We start from the raw sequence: 15,686 nt of genomic DNA, 5'->3' as shown, positions 1-15,686 counted from the left end.
CTGTATTAAACACTCAGAAAACTCCTTTAAGCAATAATATTTCTCCAGCTTACTTCCTGAACTGTACATATATGTATTTAGCCAAATTATAAAGTATTATAAAACCTTTTGCCATGAAATAGTGACATATCAAAAATTTTGGTTGGTGGAGGTCTAGGTGTTAAGACCTCCACAATCTCAAAAACAAAAGGGAGAAAAGACTCAGCTGAGCCCTGTGCCCCTTTGCTTTTAATTGGCTCTGCTAGGTTCTCCTTGAGACAGTGTACAGACTCATAGACGTCCTCCTGGATCCGTGCGCTGCTTTCTCCACTCTCCAAAGGTAGTTCAGAACAGCCAATCAGAAACAAAGAGACAAAGTGCTCAGCTAAGCATTTGGCCCCTTCGTTTTAGTGACAGGTGGGGGTCTTGACACCAGGACCCCTTTATATCAAAACTTCTGATGAGTCACTATGACACGTCAATTTTTTTTATAGGAAGCCTTTAACGCCTATGTACTTTGATATTTACTCATATGGGAAAGCACTACTGCCATACCATTTACAAAAGGTTGTGAAGAATCAGGGTTTCTGTGTATTTTTATTTTTAAATAGTATAGAAAAATATAACCTATAAATTAGGAGAATGATATATAAAAAGTATTTACATGTTATAACTTTCTAGAATTATTTATACAAAATATGGATTTTTTTCAATCACTTCAATGTGTGTCCAAAAACCCTCTGAGCTAAATCAAAATGTAAGGACTTGTTGAACAAGTTGTTGTCTTGATTGGGATCCGTTTTGACAAGATATAATTCTTGTGCATGAATGTCCGTAATGTTAGCTTCAAAAGTCACAGGGTTGTATCCAACCCATAGGGTAAATCTGTAGGTACTTGTTCTCATGGAATATCCCATAATTCTGATGTCCTTCAGATCGGGTAAGTCTGAGTTCCACTGGGGAGTATCAGAAGGTCTAGGATAAGAGCTGTAAGCTACACTTTCTGTATTTTCCTTCCTAGCCGTATCGAAGTATGGAAGAAGACTTCGTCCCTCAGTGCATAACTCAACATGAAATGAAGGGACGGGACAGTCTGGTAGGAAAGGAAGTTGAGCAAGTTCAGCAATGGTTGAATACAAAGAAACTAATTCAACAGGCTCTTCCTCGATTTTACCTAAAAAGACCAAGAACGACATCAGTGAGGCAGACATCTTTTAGAATGGCCTAACAGTATTAACACAGCTTTGATAACAAACTTTTAAGAGATACTAGGCTTCATTGACATGATGTAAGAGTTATGTAAAGATCAGGATTAAATCCTGTAAAATAGAGGCATGGAATATTCAATACTTCCGTCTAACTGGGTCCAAATCGCCTCTGTCACAGTACACAGCTCTCACATGAACCCTGTATACAACCTTGCAATGCCTCAAGTTGTCACCTGGTGCAACCCTCAGATATTCCATAAAAGTCAGATCTCCTACTTGGGACCTCCACCCATCCCAAGAAGAAGCCAGTCCTGAACCCCTTTTTCAGAGGGTAGTAGGTCCAAAAAAGAAAAACATATCCTAAAATAAAATACAGCTAAAATCACAGGCGACTATATTAAGACTGACATTCCTCGTGCCAGTCTTTATAAGGACAGACATTGGGGTGGGTGCCAGCCTCTTGATAATTTTGGCACATCCTTGGGAGGTGCTCGTGCCAGAAAATAAAATCTATGTAAGTATCTGGTGTAGATTTCAGGATTTTTGGCACACATATTGGTAAATGTGTCAGGTCTGAAGTTCCTGCCTATGGTCCAAACTCTTCCTTTTTCCCGTCCACTCTGTGTAAAAGATGCGAGGGTGGTGGAAAAAAGGTAAAAAGTTTTAACAAAAAAGAATAAGATACATTCCTCACAGTCTATACCTGGAGGTTTCCTCATGGGTTCAATATTAAAGGGATCTAGATAGGTAAAGATGCTTTGCTGAGTCCGTTTTGTGGTCGTCATCCCTGGTACATAAAACATCAATGGCACACGAGTAGCCACATCGAAATTGCTGTACTTGGCCCATTCACCATGCTCTCCTAAAGACCACCCTGGAAAAACACAGACAAATACTTACAATAAGGTGCAAGGATTTAAAAGCTGATAGTGACCTCATATCTCCCCACTGTCATTACCATGATCAGAGGCAAAAGCTATAACGGTGTCATCTGCCAGTCCTAGATTCTCCACTGCACTTAACAACTGGCCAACTTGACTGTCCAAGTAAGAAACGGAGGCATAATAACTCTGACGAATTAAACGCTGAAATAAAGTAAAAATGTATTAAAAATGACAAACTTGTTCTCATATCCGTCTGAGCTGGGGATGACTGCAGAACGTACAATAGAAGTTCATTCATATACATTAAGATGACCACTTTTGTAAGTTGCATCTACTGTATATGTTTGCTTGAGATTTAGTACTGACCTTATATATGACCTTTGAGTCAAGCTACTCAAAGGTCATATATAATTAACATGAGCTACATGCAGCATGAAATCCTGAAAGGCTTCCTGGTTACAGCCATGTGTTACTCTGAAACACTGCATCACAAAATAGGGACTCAAAGGACCATCCTACGGGTCTAACAGACACAAATATTGGGACAAATTGCTCCGGTGTTATTAAAACTTAAAGGGGTTATCCGAGTTAATAAAAAACAAAACAAAAAAAAAAAAAACACTTAAAATCCATCAGGATATACATATAATTTGGTTAAGCTTGATTTCATCAAGTTAAAACCCATATTTGCACCTTTTCATGGTCCTGTCATTGCTTTGTTTACATGCTGAAGTACATGCTGAGGGGGCGTGTAACAACAAAGCCTGAGCTCTGCCTCATGAATATTTCTGGGCGTGAACAACCTGACCTTCCCCGCCCCCTGCTCTGCACTTTGCAAAAAAATAAAATAAAATACACACACAGGGCAGAAGATCTTCCTGTCACATTGCAGTGCATTTCTAGCCGAATCCGCACACAGATTCGTCTACAAATGTTGTCAGTTGACAAACCGATTGGCAGATCCGGCAGGCAGCTCAGACTACGGAACTGCCTGCCGGATCACACTAAGGCTCCATTCACACATCTCCGTGGTGTGTTGCGGACCCGCAAATTGCGGATCCGCAACACACCCGCCCGGCACCCCTATAAAAATGCCTATTCTTGTCCACAAGCTGCGGACAAGAATAGGACATGTTCTATCTTTTGCGGAGCTGCGGACCGGAAGATCGAGGCCGCGCTCCGCAAATGCGGATGCGGACAGCACACTGTGTGCTGTCCGCATCCATTCCGTCCCCATAGAGAATGAATGGGTCCGCACCCGTTCCGCTAAATTGCGGAACGAATGCGGACCCATTTGCGGATGTGTGAATGGAGCCTAAGGGTACTTTCACACTAGAGGCAGGATCGATCCAACAGGCTGTTCACCCTGTCGGATCCGCCCTGCCGCTATTTGGCCGTGCCGCTGGACTGCCACTCTGTCCCTATTGACTATAAAGGGGACGGTGGTGGAGCTACGGCGCAGCACGGCAGTGCACAGCGAGCGGCCGCTTGACTAAAAGTACTGCATTTTCGACTTTTTACGGTACTTTCACACTAGTGTTAGTGTGATCCGGCAGGCAGTTCCATCGTCGGAGCTGCGTGCCTGCTGGATCCGCCGATAAGTGTGACAACTGACAGCATTTGTAGACGGATCCAGGTGCGGATCCGTCTAGAAATGCATTGCAATAATGGATCCGTCTATCCGCTTGTCATGCGGATGGACAGATCCCTCTGTCAGTCTTTTTTACAGTATTCCCGATTTGTGCATGCGCAGACCGGAAGGACGGATTCGTCCTTCAGTTGTTTTGCAATGCCGGATCCGCAAGGCAGCTCCGTCGTCGGAGCTGCGTGCCTGCTGGATCCGCCGATCAGGCTACTTTCACACTTGCGTTCGGGGTTCCGCTTGTGAGTTCCGTTTGAAGGCTCTCACAAGCGGCCCCGAACGGATTCGTAGAGCCCCAATGCATTCTGAGTGGATGCGGATCCGCTCAGAATGCATCAGTTTGGCACCGTTTGGCCTCCGTTCCGCTCAGCAGGCGGACATCCAAACGCAGCTTGCAGCGTTCGGGTGTCCGCCTGGCCGTGCGGAGGCAAACGGATCCGTCCAGACGTACAATGTAAGTCAATAGGGACGGATCCGTTTGAAGTTGACACAATATGGTGCAATTGCAAACGGATCCGTTCCCCGTTGACTTTCAATGTAAAGTCTGGACGGATCCGTCTGACTAACTTTCACACTTAGAATTTTTTCTAAGTTATAATGCAGACGGATCCGTTCTGAACGGATCCCAACGTTTGCATTATAGGAGCGGATCCGTCTGTGCAGACACCAGACAGATCCGCTCTGAACGGTAGTGTGAAAGTAGCCTCAGTGTGACAACTGACAGCATTTGTAGACGGATCCAGGTGCGGATCCGTCTAGAAATGCATTGCAATAACGGATCCGTCTATCCGCTTGTCATACGGATGGACGGATCCCTCTGTCAGTCTTTTTCACAGTTTTCCCAGTTTGTGCATGCGCAGACCGGAAGGACGGATCCGGTTTGCAATGCCGGATCCGGCAGGCAGTTCTGTTGTCTGAACTGCTCGCCGGATCACTATGCTGCAAGTGTGAAAGTAGACTTAGTCCTGCGACCTCTCGCCATGCTGCGCCGGAGCTCCGCCCCCGTCCCCATTATAGTCAATGGGGACGGAGCAGCAGTCCAGCGGCACGGCCAAATAGCGGCAGGGCGGATCCGACAGGTTGAACAGCCTGTCGGATACGTCCTGCCGCTAGTGTGAAAATACCATTAGCATTATCTGTATCTAAACAATATCTATATTATTCAAATATATATTCAATATTGATATTGCTTAGATAAATCCATATATTGGTGGCAGATATGGATTTTATATAGCTGAATCAAATAAAATGATGGCCAATTATTTATTTATTTTTCCCAGGGGGTGTTCAATGTGTAATGTGTACTAGTGGGGGGGGAGGGGGGGGAGGACAGGGCTGAACTAACGATCCCCAGATGCAGAGGGGAACGTTTACAAACTGGCACCTCTAGCCACAGTGTGTGCAGGAGGGAGAAACATACCATGCTGCCGGAGAAGATATCGCCTCGGCTCTGGTATGTACTGCGCATGAGCGATCAAATACCATCACCGAGGCAGTGAGAAGAGCTGGAGGGGGGAGGGCACCAGAGGCTCTGACGTTTCGTTTACAGAGCCTGGACACTCCCTCAAGCAGGGAGACGGCTGTAAACGAAACGTCATCACCAGAGCCGGCTGGCTGACGTCGGGGGTCACATGATCCTGAATTGAACTGGCCAAATAGTGAAAGATAGGTTATGAAAGTGATTTGAAGAAAATTTCACTGGACTACAATAAGAGCAATTAGAATACATTTATTTAACTCGGATAACCCCTTTAAGTTTATTCCTCTTTTCTTGTAAAATAATACAAAGACCAGCATAAGAAAGGGATGGTCAGGTCTGCAGTGTTGGGTCGCCCTTTTGAGGGAGGTAGCCCATTAGGCCGCATGCATACAACTGTATGTAGATCAATGAAATACAGATACCGGCTGTATGCATGCCACAACTTCTTTGTGGATATGCCTATTATTGTCTGCAAAATGGACAAGAATAGGACATGTTCTACAATTTACGGAATGGCCACAAGAATGCGGATAGCACGTGGATGACATCCATGTGATGTCCATATTTTTTGTTGCAGACTCTTAGAAGTGAATGAATCCGTGTGTGATCTGCAAGAAAATGCGTATTGGGCGCAGACCAAAAATATTGTCATGTGCATGATGCCTAAGGCTTGTTTTCTATATCCATACTTCAGAAAACCACTTGCTAAGCATGAAATCCAATATGGAAATACCCCTTTGATGGTTAATGCAGCCGTTAATTTACATTGCCTTCTTCAATCCAGTTTTCTGCAGTGCAATATTTGCATAAGGTCTACCTGGAAGTGTAGAGGAACGGGGCCATATGGAAAGCTGATGTTCAATGCCTGAACGTCCTGTCGCTTACGAATGTCTGTCCAAGGGTTATAAGCAACAGAAGGAAGATTCTTAGGGATGTCAGGGTCAGGTGCCAAGGAAATGTTTTCAATGGGGTAAAGCTTAAGGAACTCCTAAAATAAGATATGCAAACAGAAATGTTACACGCCAAGAAGTATACTTACAGCTGACCTGACCTAAGACATGGCAAGTCCTAGAACAACAATGGTGCATCCCATACTTATACAACCTAAAGTTCATGCCTGTGCACAAGTAAAACAGTTATAGCTATATAAACAATGTGTAAAAATGTTATACTTCCTAAAATGTGTAATAAATGAGTCAAAAGGTGAGAATCACCGTTACCTTTGGAAATCTGAATGGAATATGAGGCTTATGATACCCAACTGCCAGGAAAAAAGAAGAATTCTGCTGATTGACAGTTTTTAAGAGCCTTATGGCTTCTTCTGTGCTTTGTATATCTGGTAATGTTCCCTCTGGAACTTCCGAAACATCCACTGGACAAACCAAGTTGGCATGAAGCTGTCCATCTTTACCTTTGCAGGTCTGAAAAGAGCATACAAATCACATAGTTACAACCTCCATGTAAGTTCTAGACTCCACAAGCTCCCTGCAGGGTGGTGCTGTGGGAGCTCCTGCTCTGGATCTCTGGTATACCTTGGGTTACATTGAGTGTCTACCAATATCTATTCATTCCAGGGTGAGTTTCAATTAAGTAAACACACAATACAGGGATCAGTTGTTCTATATTGTGCTCTACAGCCTAGGGCTGGCAGGAATTGTAGCAAGAACACCCACTGTAAAATATTCAGCGCTGCGCTTGGTGAGCTCAGGGAAAGCGGAAGTGCTACTGCGAGCACTGGTGCCTTCTCAAATAGCTGATTTGCAGGTCTCGGATGTTGGACGCCTACTGATCAGATAGTGATGACCTATCCAGAGGATAGGTCATTAGTATAAAAGTCTTGAAAGACCCTTTTAAGGATCAAAAACAACTCGTGACTCAGCAAGTGTGACATCAGGGGAGTGGGAGTCACATTGTCAGGAACATGGACTTGTGGGTCCAAAGAGTGTGCCCTAAACATACGATAAACATGCATACCTTTTCATTCTCATACTTCTCTGAAGATGGGTGGTAAGGCCTAACAGACCAACTGTATGGATAGTCATCACTCCGATTAGATGAAATGCCTAATAAATATAATTAGACAAAACAATAGTATCACATAACAGTATTACATGATCATAACTAGAGATGAGCAAAGTTTTGAAAAATTTGCATTTGTTCCGAATTAATTCGTCATACCCAGGCCATTCTGCCTTAGGGTACAGCCACATGGAGTGGCTTTGCTGTGGGCAGGTTGCAGCCATGCTGTGGTGAAGAACTGCGCGGCCAATTAGCCAGCAGCTGCCTTTCATTTAATAAACTGCACTGTAATTTTCTTCTTCATTGCTAATGGCTGCGCGGCACCTTTAAACAGGGGCTGTTGCTGGTATGGTGTTTGGCTGGTTAGGTGGGGGGACAATATACATATTATTGCTGTTCTTGCCTGCAATCTCCTGCAGGTTATTTCACAGTAAACACAGAATATTAATCAGCTCTGGCATACCCACTTCTCCAACCCCAGCGCTCTCCTGCCCTACAGGTGGGAGCCCTTCTTCTGCCATCTGCTTTTCCTCCTTTTCCACATAATCTAATATCGATGAGAATATATCATCAGGAACATCCAGCTCCTCCTCTCTCTTCATCTTGCTGACTTTTCTAGGACATGGATACTTTGAAGGATGATTTAGAAGAAGTAAAGCCAGCAGAAGATGAGGATGGTCATCATTAAGACCTGGCCCCCCTAAGGAGTGCAGACTGGATGGTATTGGTTGGCACATTGGCACCAGAATAATAAAGGCTTCCATCTTATTGGTATTGAATTACATATCTTAGTTTACGGCTGATGTAGGAATAAGTAAATGTAGGAATAAATAAATAAAACTGATGCATCATATGTCTCCCTGCACTCTCCCTGCAGTCTCCCTGCAGTCTCCCTGCACTCTCCCTGCACTCTCCCTGCACTCTCCCTGCACTCTCCCTGCACTCTCCCTCTCCAATATTCTTCTATTAATCATTTCAGCAACACTGTCCCTAGCGCATGAGCACTTGCCAAGTCTCTCCCTATGCTTAGCTCACAATGAAATGGTGGAGACTGCGCAGGATGAGGCTTTTATAAGGGGATGGCTATCTGTGGATTGGCTGGCTGCACGGCATTATGGGTGATCTTGCGTTCCTGAGCTTACTTTCACTCTGTAACATGTGCAGCCGCCATTTTAGGAAAAACTGATTTGTTACCATGAAGCACCAAGAAATTCAAATTCGTTGCGAATCCAAGCTTTCCAAATTTAACTTTAAATGCTTCGTTTCGCTCAAGACTAATCATAACAAGAGACCACTATAAGTCACCAAACACAACTGAAAACTTCAAAGTTCCAAATAGAACTTCAATACAGTAGCTGTTTACTGCACGCTCTCCTGATTCCTCCATATTGGTTCGGATGAGTGTGCATGTGTTTTCAGGGTCGGACTGGGGTTCCTTGGGCCCACCAGTGGGCTCATGTCATCAATGAAATCTAATTGGTTTTGATTCAAAGAAATAGACTCAAGTGGTAATTTATTGTCTCCAAAGGCAGCTTCAAATATTTTTTTTCTATGGGGACCTCTATGGTATCAGAGGCTGGCCCACCCAGAGGATACTTTGGTACTCTGGTGGGCCAGTATGAGACTGCCATGGTTGGACTGGGGTTCCTTGGGTTCACCAACAGATTTTGATACAAAGAAACAGACCCTAGTGACAAGTTATTGGCTCTAAAGGCAGCTCCAAATGTTTTTTTTCTCTCCTGGACCATTGGGGCCCACTATGGTATCAGAGCCTGGGCCTACCAGAGGATCCTCTGGTACTATGGTGGGCCAGTCCGATGCTGTGTGTTTTCAATGGGGAGATAGGAGACAGCTGCTGCCAGACAACTTCTTATCTTCCAGGAGAACAAAAGGATTGGGAGTCGAAATTCAACGCATCCAATCCTTCTCTCGTCTGACGGCATGTGTCAGGGAAGAGTCACAGACTAGTGGCTGGTCCCTCTGAAAACAGCAGGCTTGGCCATCATTAATTTAGTGTGTATGGTGGTTTTAAAAGTAGCAACGAGACAAGACAACTACTGGAAGCCATTCGCAGAAAGCGTGCCTTTGAATAGCCCATCTTGGGGAAGCATTGCATTATTTACATATTAGTCTTTTTTTTTTTACCTGGGTGGAAAACCTTCCCGACAGACATAGTCACATAACCATGTTCTTTAAAATACTGTGGTAGGGTGGAGTAGTTCCCGGCATGCTCCCTCCAGTACGAGTTAAAGTCAAACAGTCTGGTGGTATCAGGTCTTCGTCCTGTTAAGAAGGACACTCTGCTGGGGGCACACACTGCTTGCTGTAGTAGAAAACAAGACAAAAACTATACAGACTGCATGCTCCATACCGCTACAGTAAAATCATATTATCACAAACTCGTTATACTGTATGTTGTGCTAGTCAGACTGTAATGAGCTGGCGGCCACTACTGTTCTACTAGAACTTAAAGGGGCATTCCAACCATACAGGTTTGTCTACAATAACAGTCTATGCAATATAAGACATTTTTGCAATGTACTGTACAGTATTTCAATACAGTTTTAAAAGCAGCTTGAGAAATACATACATAGCAAAAGTAGCCCGTGGCCCGTGATGACCTTGTTAATTATCTCCTGCGCATCACTATGATCTGTTGACATACTTAAAAACCTGGCCAAACATGCACAGTCATAATTCAATGGTTTGAATGGTTCCTGTTTAATTCCCACAAAAATAATTTATCTTCTTCTTTATCATTCCCTAGATATCAGGGGTCCCAGTGGTCACACATCCCCGCTATCCCTGATGAAGCATCCCTGAGTCCACAACATGCGCACTACCACTCCACAACAGAGGGGACTCAAGGATCCTTTGTTCTCCAGGTTGCAGGGGGTTATTTTATCATTAGTGATGAGCGAATCTAAACCCACAAAGTGGATTTCAATCTGTATTTCAGGGTAAATTCGATTTACCACAAAGCCGAATTTCCTCCTGCTTTGCAGTAGCGAATCGATTTAACCTGAAATAGTGCAAAAAACAAAAAAATATTACTTATTTGATCCATTTGATCGTGATGGACCGGCCGCCACCATCTTGCTTAAAGATCTCGGCTGAAATCCCGTGCGCGTTGACGTATGACGTCAACACGCCGGCCAGAAGGAGGACGTCATCTCGGGCAGTATGAGATTTCATCACGCCAAACCTTCAAGCAAGATGGTGGCGGCCGTCCTAACGCGAGCAAATGGATCAGGTAAGTATTATTTATTTATTTTTTAAAATTTTACACTGTATTATTCCATCAAATGCCACGATCAGTTTTGAATGCGGCATCTGAGGAGAACAATTACGGGGAGTGGTGCAATCGCCGCTCCCTGTCATTGCACCCACTACTTACAAAAAAAAATGCGCTTTGTGACGAAGTAGTTCGTCACAAAGCAGATTTTTTTGTAAAATTTGGCGAAGCAGCCGAATCCAATTTGACAAAACTTCACTCATCTCTATTTATCACCTATCTTTGGAAAGATAATAGTTTTTGCAGGACAACCCCTTTAATGGATATTCTAGTTTTGATATTTTTAGCATCAATTGACAGGAAACAACACATTTTCACTTACTAATAGTGATTATCTGTCATGCCCCCCATTTTCCTGCACTCCATTGGGTCATGTGACATTTTCTACTATGTTGGTTCCCTGTCCTGATGACATCACATATGAGGTGTGGCAAGGCTTGTTAGGGTCGGCCCTGTCGACATGACATCACCAATGACCGTGCCCCGGAGGCCACTGCTCTTCTCATTCTCCTGGACCTTACCCTGTAGGCAGAAGTTTTTCCAGCAGGGCTTCAAGCAGACTTGGGTCTGTGATGTTTGAGCTGCGAGGGGATGGACAGTGATGGTCTGCCGCGGTCACCTGCCATATACCTGCACATCTCTGCCGTAGTCTATATACAAGCAGCTCTGATTGACACAAGAGGTTGCAGAAAATTGACCACTTACCTGGGCATATGCATTTGTAAACACAACACTTTTAGATGCCAGCTGATCAATGTTCGGAGACTTTATAATATTGTCACCATAACAGCCAAGGCTTGTCCGAAGGTCATCGACAATTATGAGGAGGACATTCATACCATTCACATCACCTAAAATGGAACTCAGACAATTAATCATCACTCATAGCAAATGGCTACAAAAAGAGAGACAGTACAACTGAGCACCGCCCTGTCTGGAGCAGACTACACGATATAGTGGCCGAAAATCTGATAGCACATTGTGCTGGCCATAGACCGTACACAGCTGTCTTCGACCTATTCCCCTCACTCCCCATAGACATGCATGCTCCTTAGCCAACTGTGCATGCGCTCTCAAAAAGGGAGACTGGGATAACATGCTGGGAGTAGTTTATTTCCCTTGAGAACAAAAGGATCAGAAATGTTTGAATCCAACATGCCTGACCCTTCTTACCCGCAGCATCGTTGGGGGGAGGGTTAGGACACATTAGATGGTCGGCCAGTTCTATCGAAATCATCTAGTCCGGACAACAAGTATCTAATGTGTCTGGCCACCCTTTGTCAGATAGTGTAACATATCCAGCCTGTATATGGCAGTGTATATGGCAGTACATCAGGCATCCTCAAACTGCGGCCCTCCAGCTGTTGCAAAACTACAACTCCCAGCATGCCCAAACAACCTAAAGGTATCAGCCTACAGCAGGGCATTGTGGGAGTTGTAGTTTTACAACAGCTGGAGGGCCACAGTTTTAGGATGCCTGCTTTACATTGAGATGTTGTACAAAAAAAAATTCGGGCATCACCGTTATTGTTTTTTTTTTGTTTTTTTGGTCTTAAAGGACTGATGATTTGATGTCAGTGAAGTGTTTACTAAGCCTGATAGACGAAGGAATGCAACGTTTGTCAAATTAAAGGGGTTCTCAGGGATTTATATATTGATGATCTATCCTCAGGATAGGTCATCAATATAAGATCGGCGGGGTCCTACGCCTCAGCTGTACAAAGAGGCCGCAGCGCTCTGTGATGTCACATGGCCTAGGCACAACTCAGTCCCATTCAAGTGAATGGGGCTGAGCTGCAATACCAACACTTACATATACATGATGAGTTCTGAAAATCTAACCATATGATCTTGGGGGTGGTTATCCGCAGACAGCGTGCCTTTGAATAGCCCATCTTGGGAAAGCATTGCATTGTTTGAATAATAATAGTTGGTACATTTTGTTTGATGACCTATCCTGAAGATACACACAGGACCAGCACCGGGTGTCACGGTGTGGAGCGCCATCAGTTATCATGCCTGTTTCCATCTGGTATTCATAGAGGGAACATTGACCAGGACATCGGGGAACCAGTACCACTGCCTTTTTTGACTCCGGAAACGTAGTGTTCCAACAAGATAACGCCCACCCATACACCGCCTGTGCTTTTTAGAAAGGGTTTCCTCGTGCTTCCGCATCCGTGAAGCCATTCCACAAAACACAGGACATGTCCTGTACTCCGCCACAACATGTGGACCACGGACCCATTGAAGTCAATGGGTCTGCACCATGATGAGGCATGCACACGGCCAGTATCTATGGTTTGCGGACCACAAAACAGGTTTGTGTAATGCACCCTAATAAATGTGAATGGTGCTTCACAAGACCTCGTGCACAAGCAGCAAAGAAGCAGTGCAGAATTCAAGTGGTTTCCAGGATTTCAAAAAATTTCAGTCCCCCCCCCCCCAAAATATGTTATGGTGAATAAATACAAATGTATAATGGGAGTGATACCTTTATGGGCCATTAGTAAGTTGGCCTGAAGAAGAAGCCTTTGCTCTCTAAGATCTTGCAGTATCACTCCCATAATATGTATCTATTTATTAACACAAAAGTATTCAACATCACATCGTTTTTTTCTGGCCAAAGGGCCCTATACACGGGCCGAGAATCGCACAGATTATCGCTAACGAGTGTTCATAATAATGCTCGCTTGCGATGATCGGGCGGTGCAAATATTTACTGTTTGCTGGCAGCAGATTGTGCTCCATAAACACGATCTCCTGTCGGCAGAAGAGCGATGGCATAAATGCAGCGGTCTCCTCCACTAGCGATCGTCCCCTATGCAATTCTTGTTACATATTTTCCCAAAATACAAATGTATCTGCTAGCGGTAGGGGATAGGTATATGATAGGTGGAGGTCAGACTACTGAGACCTCCACAGATCACAAGCACAGAGGTCCCATATCAGTCCCCATAAAAATAATGTGGCAGTTCGAGCATGTACCAGGAAACATCGCGGCCATATAAAATTCCACATAAATAAAATGTTGTTATTTTGAAATATGGTTTCTTTAGTCAATTATTATATTATTTTAAGAAAACATTAAATACAGGATAAGATTAAAGGGAACCTGTCATCAACTTTATGCTGCCCTTACTAACGGCAGAACAAAGTAGAGACAGGTGAGTTGATTTCAGCGGTCTGTCATTTATATAAGTAAAAAGTAAGTGGTTGCCGAGAACCAACATCACAATCATTGCAGACTAGGCCTGAGAAAAGTCCTGGTTATTCATGAAGTCCTGCTCTCCCTGCCCACCTTCTACCTACCTTCTACCTAGTGTTCTCCCTTTGTCTCTAGGAGAGAACTGTCAGTCATCAGCAGGTGGGCGAGGAGAGGAGGAGCTCATGAATAACCAGGACTCTTCTCAGGTAGATTTGACTCTTTTCAAGGCCTGGGCTGCAATGATTATGATGCTGGTTCTCAGCAACCGCTTACTCTTAGCTCATGAGTGACACAGCGCTGAAATGAGCATTTCTGTCACTATTTTATGCTGCCAACAGTGAGGTCAGCATAAAGATGATGACAGGTTCCAGGCCACCATGTATAAAGTGTATTGAAATGAATTGGATGTTTTGGTTGTAATTAGGTAAACAGTGAGGAGAAGGCAGCGCTCGTACGAGCGCTGCTTTCTCTTCAAACAGCTGATCGGGGCTGGTGTTGGGAATCGGACCCCTGCCAATCTGATATTAGTAACCTAAAAGCAAATTACATAGATAGACTATTCACATATACTGTACGCTGTTAAGATGGGAAAATCAGGGAATGTTATAAAAGACAAAAAATAACCAGTACTCACCTGCTGAATGCCACCCCCCCCCCCCCCCCAAGCACTGTTGCTGTGGTGGTCCCCAGTAGTCTTTGTTTACTTTGCTGTAGAGATGATTGACTGCAGTAGTGACGTGGATGTACAGCACGTCATTGGCCCCACAGGTCTCCTGTCATACGTGCAGGTATTAGTGGTCATGTACGTGCAGGTATTAGGGGTCATGTACATGCAGGTATTAGTGGTCATGTACATGTACAGCTGTAGCAAAGCAAACAAAGACTAGAGGGAACCGCTGGAGCGACAGATGCTTAACCAGGAGATTAATGGTTAGTTTTATAACATTCCCTGCTTTATTTTATTTTTATCCTGGACAACCCCTTAAAGGGCATGCTGTAGATTTCTTCCAGATTTGCAACAGTTTTCACTCATTGTAATGCGAGTCTGCATGTTACACAACGGTTTTGCATATTGTATCAGTTGTATGTAAACATAGAATAACGGCTCATGAACACGACCGTAGCCTGCATTGAGGTCCGCAAAACACGGACAACGGCCATATATACCTTCTACATTTTGCAGAACATCCTAGCCTCTATAGAACAGTCCTATCCTAAATAGGACATGTTCTACTTTTTTGAGGATACCATGGAACGGACATATGGGTCGGCATGCGGATCGGATGCAGACAAAAACATGGTCACCTAAGCCTAAGTATGTAGATATTGTCACATGTCACGGTTTAGCTGTGATTGGCAGCCGCTGCTGTGACGGAAGATCTAGGAGGTGTTTCAATGCTGCACATCTATACAATGACTGTACCGCTATACAGGGTGAGTGCATACAGCTTTACCATGAGCCCATAAAACTGTCTAACGACACAACTTTTAGGACATTTTTAGGCAAATTGTTTCAGATGTCACTGAAATAATCCCAGGACTGCTGACAGCAGCAGTATTAATGTCTCGTTCTGTGTCAGAACGGTCCACACTAGCTAATACCCGTGTAATATCACATACCTGTGCCAGGCTTCTGTTGTCTTCTGGTAGCCAGTCCACCAGTGACCTGAGAAGATACAAGGAGAAGGCACAGGAGAGCAGGGACCTGGTGATGTGGAGAGTTCATGCTGCTTTCTGTTGCTACTTCCTAGATGTGTGCTGAGAGGCGCGGTGTGATTGGGGAGGTGCTGCTGGGGGGGATTGGACATTGTGTAGGACGGGAGGATTGGCTGGGCATCCCTGCAGTTCAGCTCTGAATACAGGACGCCTGGAGACCTCGCTGAGAAGGACAGCGTCACCCACAGAAGCCGACTGAAATACACCAGACTCTATTTACAAATATTGCTTTTATCTACATGTAAATATTGTCGT

The 15,686-nt window shown here is 44.3% G+C and overlaps 1 protein-coding gene across 1 annotated transcript; it reads right to left on the bottom strand.

The window, feature by feature from the left end:
- Positions 1-564: 564 nt before the first annotated feature.
- On the bottom strand, positions 565-15,457 carry IDS (iduronate 2-sulfatase). The gene is made up of 9 exons (XM_040405832.1): positions 15,336-15,457; positions 11,213-11,358; positions 9,358-9,535; positions 7,168-7,256; positions 6,414-6,614; positions 6,011-6,181; positions 2,146-2,272; positions 1,891-2,061; positions 565-1,153 (listed from the first exon to the last, which is right to left on the bottom strand). Exons 1-9 carry the CDS (start codon positions 15,439-15,441, stop codon positions 693-695), a joined length of 1,650 nt encoding a protein of 549 aa, XP_040261766.1. The 5' UTR covers positions 15,442-15,457; the 3' UTR covers positions 565-692.
- Positions 15,458-15,686: the final 229 nt, after the last annotated feature.

This window comes from Bufo bufo, chromosome 8 (assembly GCF_905171765.1).
Source record: "Bufo bufo chromosome 8, aBufBuf1.1, whole genome shotgun sequence".
Taxonomy (NCBI): Eukaryota; Metazoa; Chordata; class Amphibia; order Anura; family Bufonidae; genus Bufo; species Bufo bufo.
This window is presented reverse-complemented; position numbering and strand designations above follow the sequence as displayed.

Bases quoted from the DNA above. Each gene is read 5' to 3' on its own strand.
- IDS (XM_040405832.1), bottom strand. From the start codon at position 15,441: ATGAACTCTCCACATCACCAGGTCCCTGCTCTCCTGTGCCTTCTCCTT. The intron at 9,536-11,212 runs GTAAGTGGTCAA...TTTCTACTACAG, and splicing joins TTACAAATGCATATGCCCAG to CAAGCAGTGTGTGCCCCCAG. The intron at 7,257-9,357 runs GTAAAAAAAAAA...TATATTTATTAG, and splicing joins CGGGAAGGTTTTCCACCCAG to GCATTTCATCTAATCGGAGT.